At 53.9% G+C, this 6,200-nt stretch overlaps 1 protein-coding gene across 4 annotated transcripts in view; it reads left to right on the top strand.

Moving 5' to 3' along the window:
* Crhr1 (corticotropin releasing hormone receptor 1) overlaps positions 1-2,774 on the top strand; it is a 42,667-nt gene extending 39,893 nt beyond the window's left edge. For all 4 annotated transcript variants that reach the window (XM_028780459.1, XM_028780461.1, XM_028780462.1 and 1 more), the window contains 5 exons: positions 35-107; positions 682-767; positions 973-1,108; positions 1,278-1,319; positions 1,619-2,774. In XM_028780459.1, the coding sequence (XP_028636292.1) occupies positions 35-107; positions 682-767; positions 973-1,108; positions 1,278-1,319; positions 1,619-1,759 (478 nt within the window). In that variant the 3' untranslated portion in view covers positions 1,760-2,774. The remainder of the gene's footprint in view (positions 1-34; positions 108-681; positions 768-972; positions 1,109-1,277; positions 1,320-1,618) is intronic.
* The last annotated feature ends 3,426 nt before the right edge of the window (positions 2,775-6,200 follow it).

The raw sequence follows: 6,200 nt of genomic DNA on the forward strand, positions 1-6,200 counted from the left end.
TTCCCCCTTTCCCTTTCCCTCCATGGCTTTCTAGGTGCTGGTTTGGCAAACGTCCTGGAGTATACACTGACTACATCTACCAGGGCCCCATGATCCTGGTCCTGCTGGTAAGAGCCTTGATGGGGGGGGGGGAGGTAGCAGGAGACAGGCCACTATGGGATGGGACAATCTGTCTACCAAGGACAGAAAGGACCACCTAGGTGGCTCCAGAGAGGGCACACTTGGGCCAGGAGTTTGTAGGTATTAATGAGAGAGAGAGAGAGAGAGAGAGAGAGAGAGAGAGAGAGAGAGAGAGAGAGAGAGAGAGAGAATATGAATGAATATGAGTGTGTGCAGCAGGAATACCAAGAACAGAGAGAGCTGAGGGCTGGTCCCATCCACCCCACTCGCCTCCATTTTGTGCATATGTCCCTGCTACTCATACCCGCCCCTGAAACCTATCCCTTCCTAAGACACACATCCTCACCCCTGACACCCATCCTCACCCCTGACACCCATCCTCACCCCTGACACCCATCCTCACCCCTGACACCCATCCTCACCCCTGGCACCTATCCTCACCCCTGACACCCATCCTCACCCCTGACACCCATCCTCACCCCTGACACCCATCCTCACCCCTGACACCCATCCTCACCCCTGACACCCATCCTCACTCCTTCTGGTGTGCTCCAATTGCAGATCAACTTTATCTTTCTCTTCAACATTGTCCGCATCCTCATGACCAAACTCCGGGCATCCACCACATCTGAGACTATTCAGTACAGGTACCTGGCTCCCCAGGGATACTTCAGAGGTTCCAGTGGCTCCTTTGAACCAGATCTCTTCCAAGCCAGCCAGTCAACCCAGAAACTGCAGCTCCACCTTGCCCAGACATGCCTGAGATGGTCTCCCAAACCCATCACTCTCCCTCGAGCTAGCAGCCCCACCCCTCCATGGTAGCCTGTGACTCTGGCCTCTGTTCCACCCTAGGAAGGCTGTGAAGGCCACTCTGGTGCTCCTGCCTCTCCTGGGCATCACCTACATGTTGTTCTTCGTCAACCCTGGAGAGGATGAGGTCTCCAGGGTTGTCTTCATCTATTTCAACTCTTTCCTGGAGTCCTTTCAGGTATCTCCATCCTTCCGGAGCTTTGCCACTCCAGCTCTGGGAGAGTCAGATTTGCACTCGTATGGGCGGGGATTGTTCTGGAAGAAGCCTGGTGGACTGGGGGAGGCAGGGCTGGGGCAGCCTGGGCTGGTAGGACCCCACTCACCTCTGACCACCCTCTTCCTTTCAGGGCTTCTTCGTGTCTGTGTTCTACTGTTTTCTGAACAGTGAGGTAAGGATGGCTAGAAGATAGGGCCTCTGCCTTAGACAGAGTCGGGCAGGGGTAGGGATTCTGTACAGCAAAACCAAGATGGCACCTCTGTTAGACTGGAAAAAAAAAAAAGGTGTCCCTTCCCAATTTGGGAAAACTGGCCCAACAAGCAGCAAAACAATAGAAGTAATTATGTGAATGTCACCACCGACTATAGAACCTGTCACCACACCTGGTAGGTGACTGTAGTGACCTAGAGGATCCAGGGATGAGAGGAGTGTCTTGAGCCTGAGCTCTGATGTGTTATCTTGTGCCCACAGGTCCGCTCTGCCATCCGGAAGAGGTGGCGTCGGTGGCAGGACAAGCACTCTATCAGAGCCCGAGTGGCCCGCGCCATGTCCATCCCCACCTCCCCCACCAGGGTCAGCTTTCACAGCATCAAGCAATCCACAGCGGTGTGAGCCTCAGGCCACAGGGCAGCTCCCAAGACCTGAGGTCGGGGAAATGATGCAAGCTCACTAGCAAGCCTGTCTGCAGAGGCAGGCAGCCTTCCCATCCCTGTCCCTGGGCTGCAGACCTGAGAGCCCGCCCAGCCATGGACAATAGCACTGGACAATAGCTCATAGCACTGGGGTGGGCTCACGGCATCTGGCTCTCTGCTGTCCATTCTCACTGGAAAGTTGAAATGGGCACTGGGGGCTAACCCTGCAGCAGTTTAATGAGCTGTCTTCTCCCAGAGCAGCTCACTGAGGATCTGTCGTCTTCAGCAGCTGTTGGGAGGACTCTTGTTACCCTGGGGCATCATGGGAAACTCTCTTCTGAAAGTGTAAAGCCTCTGAGTATTAGCGATGCCTTGAGATGCTACCAAGAACCAACGCCACATGGTCCAGTCAGGAGACCTGGAGATAGCTTTAGAAATCTGGAAAAGTCATCAGACCGCATTCCACCTCCCTAGAAGCCACTCCTGAGCCACCAGAACGTCATCAGCAACATGGCACTGCCACTGGAAAGCCCTGCCTTGCTGCTCTGCTGCCTTGCACCTTTAGATGTTTACTATTCTGCAGGCCAATCCAGCTTTCTGTCACTTAGCCAATGACAGCAACAGTCCCCTCACCCCCAAACCCTCACATATCTGGATATTGTCTAACCTGTGAGAAGATGGGGGTCAGGAAGGGGACTTGAGTTGCCTATGAGGGAGAACCAGAGTGGACCCAGCCTATGAGGAAGGAGTGGCCCCTGGGTACCCAGGCCACTGGCTTCAGTAGCTGGCCTCTTGAACATGCCCACAAGCTGGGTAAAGGGAGAAAGGGCCTCTCTACTCAAGTGCCCTGAATGGTGACAGGTGGCTCCTGGGACAACTGACAAAGCCCTTGCTCCCAGGCTTGGAAGGGCCCAGTCCTCACTGGGTGGGAGGGCTGAGGAGCCACAGCAGGACTGAGGTGGGGGTGATATAAATCATATTTATCTTTTCAACTACCTTTGTGAAGACGTGCACTCTGCTGGGGCTGGGAGCAAACCAGAGGGTGGCCTCTGAGAAGTAGCCGGTAGGGGCCACTGTGTGACATCTCATATGATTCAGGATGAGCCTGAGGGCCAGAGGGCCAGAGGCAGGCCATGGACTTCAGACATGAAGGTATGGGTGTGAACAATACTTGTCATATAACAGCTCTTGGCAAGGAGGGGAGACCTGAAGAGAAGAGCTGTGGGCTTCCATGCAGGTTACCACGCAGGGAGAGTTATCATGGACAGGGGACAGCCTAACAAGAACCTCAGCAATGAGACCAGGCAGAATCGGGGCCCAGTTCTGTGGAGAACTAGGCAGCAGTTAGGGAGGCTGAGCAGCCTACAGAGCTAGAGTCTTCCCAGATGCACACATAGAGACATGGTGGCCAGCGCACTCTCAAGGCAGGACTAGAGGGGTAAGGCCAAGGGAGGCAAGAAAGGGAAAGGCGGATGGCGTACAGGCACCATGGCAGGCAGCTGGGCCTTTGGCCTGCAGAGGAGCCTGGGACACAGGACGAGGGAGCCAACTTTTACCCTCCCTCATTCACTGATCCGAGCTGCTCCCAAGAGACAGGAGTGTCCCTGCATTTGCCACACCCATGGGGCCACAGAGTCATCAGAGAAAGGAAGCACAGAGGAGGTGGGTGGAACCCCCCATGAAGGTCCCAGTGTCGCCTGGGCCATGCCTCTGGGGCTCTGACCAGGGAGGACAGCCATCTTATGCATACACATGAATGCACACAGTTGCATACAAGGGGGCGTGACAAGAGATGACAGGAGAAGACTGAGATGGCTGTGGCCAGAGAGCTTCACAGCCCCCGCTGAGCCAGCCGAGTTGAAGGTGTTCTTGGCAGATACATGGAGTGCCCTTCCCTGCCAATTCTTCAAACAGGAGCATGCCCTTAAGTAGAGGTGGGGGTTGGGGAGAACACTGGGAGAGAAATGAACTAGTGGCTTCTACATCAACTTAGGAGTTTATGGGTGGGCTAGGAAGAGAGGGAAAGCCCCCCCTTCAGGTGACTGCAGGGACTTACATTGACCAAGTGTCAAATAGCCACACTGAGATGGTTCTCCACTCTGCCTTTCAACTTGCTCATGGCTCTAGTTTCCCACCAAGCCTCTGTGCTGATGAGACAGTTGCTAAGGCAGAAACAGAACAGGGAAAGTCATCTCCCGAGGGAGGGAGAAGGAAAGGTTCTAGATTCCGGGGAGTTATACATACCTTAACTGTGACCCTCGTAGACTGCTTTACCATCCATTGAATCTATTCTAACATGCTATCTAACCCTTAACTCAACTGGAGAAACAGACCATCTTTCGATAGAACTGAGACTGAGGACAGAAGGCTGGCTGAACATCTGGGAATCTTCCCTTCCCAGAGTCCTCCAGCCTTGGCTTGGAAAGCCAAGACCCATAGAACAGCCCTCAGAGCAAAGGGGAGATGAGGCTGGCACAGGGTCTCAGGCTGATCTCAGCTGTGTCCGGGTGGCTCACCCAGTGTCCAGCTACCGGGCCAGCTGTGGAGGAGAAATTGAAGCTGTGTACTCAGTGTCTCTTTCCCTTCCCTAACCCTCCTCTCATCCCGCTCCTCAAAATGATGCTTCATTTCAAACTGTACAGCCCAGGTCACCAGAAGCCACTGTCAGCCTCGTGGTCCCTACCCATGATCCACTCAGCCCCTGCAAAGGATTCCAAGGCCTCAGATTCATCCCACCCAGCTCCACCAATGACTTTAAACTCACCTGTTGACCACACTCGGTTTGACGTGGCCAGGGAGCCTTTGCAGCAACCCTGATCCAGCCCTTACCGTCACTGGGCACCAGGCCTCACATAGGGGTCAAACTGCTCTGCGTTCAACCCTGTGAAGCAGGCATTCTCCCATTTAACATATGAGGAAAGTGGAGCCCAGAGAGGAGAAGAGGTCTTCCTGAGGGCACTCAGCAGAGGCACAGCTGAATGAGAACCCAGGCAGCCTCACATGCTCCAGTGTTCCACCAAGTGCCCCAGGAGCCCACTGCAAGGTGGCCCTCTATCTCCTCCTTTTGGGAACATTGTTCAGCATCCCAGTCAGTAGATAAGCAGTATTCAGAGATGAGCTGACTGAACAGCCTACAGAACACGGGCCTCAGACTGCTCAGTGTCCCAGCCTGTTTCAGCTTCACACTTCGGCATGGCTTCCCACTCTCCTGCTAGCACGCCAACCCAGTGAATCCTGTAGCTCAGAGTGGAGGAAGACTTGAGCCAGGTGAATTTTGCTAAGCCCTCAGCATTCAGGGAAGTCATGAATTCCAGACTGCAAGCCACTCCTGCGTCTCTCTATGGGATCCTGGACGGAGCCCCTGACACCCAGCCTCATTATCCATTGGACAAAGACACAGGACAGGAGCAGGGCCTTTCAGAGACCCAGGGAGGCTGAGGAATACCACAGTTACCCATCGGCTACTGTAGACAACATGGGGGTATCCCTTCTTGGGCCTTCATTCCTAGGATGGTGGGGAAGACACAAGTAGTGTCCAGGCTCAGATCTGTTCCAGCTAGAAAGGTGTGGGCCATTGAGGGGACCCAGTCCCTTCCCCACCTTTCAGAGTCCCCACTGTCCTCACCTGCAGTCCTCATTACCTTGATTGGATGAAAATAAATATTCCAGATGCCACCTAGGACCCAGGTCCCAACGGAAGCAGACACTTTGTCCCAAGCTACCTGGGGAGCCCCTGGGAGCCCAGATCTTAGCTGAGGGTTGCAGTGCTGTCAGGTGACACTGCCAACTCAGAAATATGTAACTGGAGGTCATGAAGAGGACTCTGCAGAGTAACCTGGAGAGCAGTGGAAGCCCAAGAGCCCCAGCCGCTCCCATGAACGCACTAACAAAGGCACCAAGGACCCACGGGACAGTTCCAGGGCTGGTGAGTCAGGGATTCTGGGGGTTCTGGGGAAGCAAGGACTGAATAGGTCTCCCAAAGCCCCAGAGAACTAGACACACCAGGTGCATAGAGTTAAGGGTTCAGAGAATTCTGTGAGGATCGAATGTGGAGGGAGAGTGGAGTCAGCAACATGGTGTGTTCACATATCCTCAACCTCGTTGGGGTCCCCCTGGCCAACAGAGTCTTGATGACCAAAATGAAACCCATTCTGTGGACGGTGCTACTGCAGCGGACTGGGACAACGTCCTGCTTTCTTGGTTTTGGCTTTCATTATAGTAAAAAATACACATGGACATAAAACTCACGTCCTCACACGTGAGATTATAAAATTCTGGATGTCAATATCACCACAGCCTACAAATATGGTTAGTTATTACATGTCAATAAAATACCCACAACACCTTTTCCAGAATGTTCCATCATCCTGAATGGAAACCTGATCTCCTCTCCCCCTCCTCCTCCCCCTCCCCTCCCTCTC

Source organism: Grammomys surdaster, unplaced genomic scaffold, assembly GCF_004785775.1.
Source record: "Grammomys surdaster isolate TR1022 unplaced genomic scaffold, NIH_TR_1.0 371, whole genome shotgun sequence".
Taxonomy (NCBI): Eukaryota; Metazoa; Chordata; class Mammalia; order Rodentia; family Muridae; genus Grammomys; species Grammomys surdaster.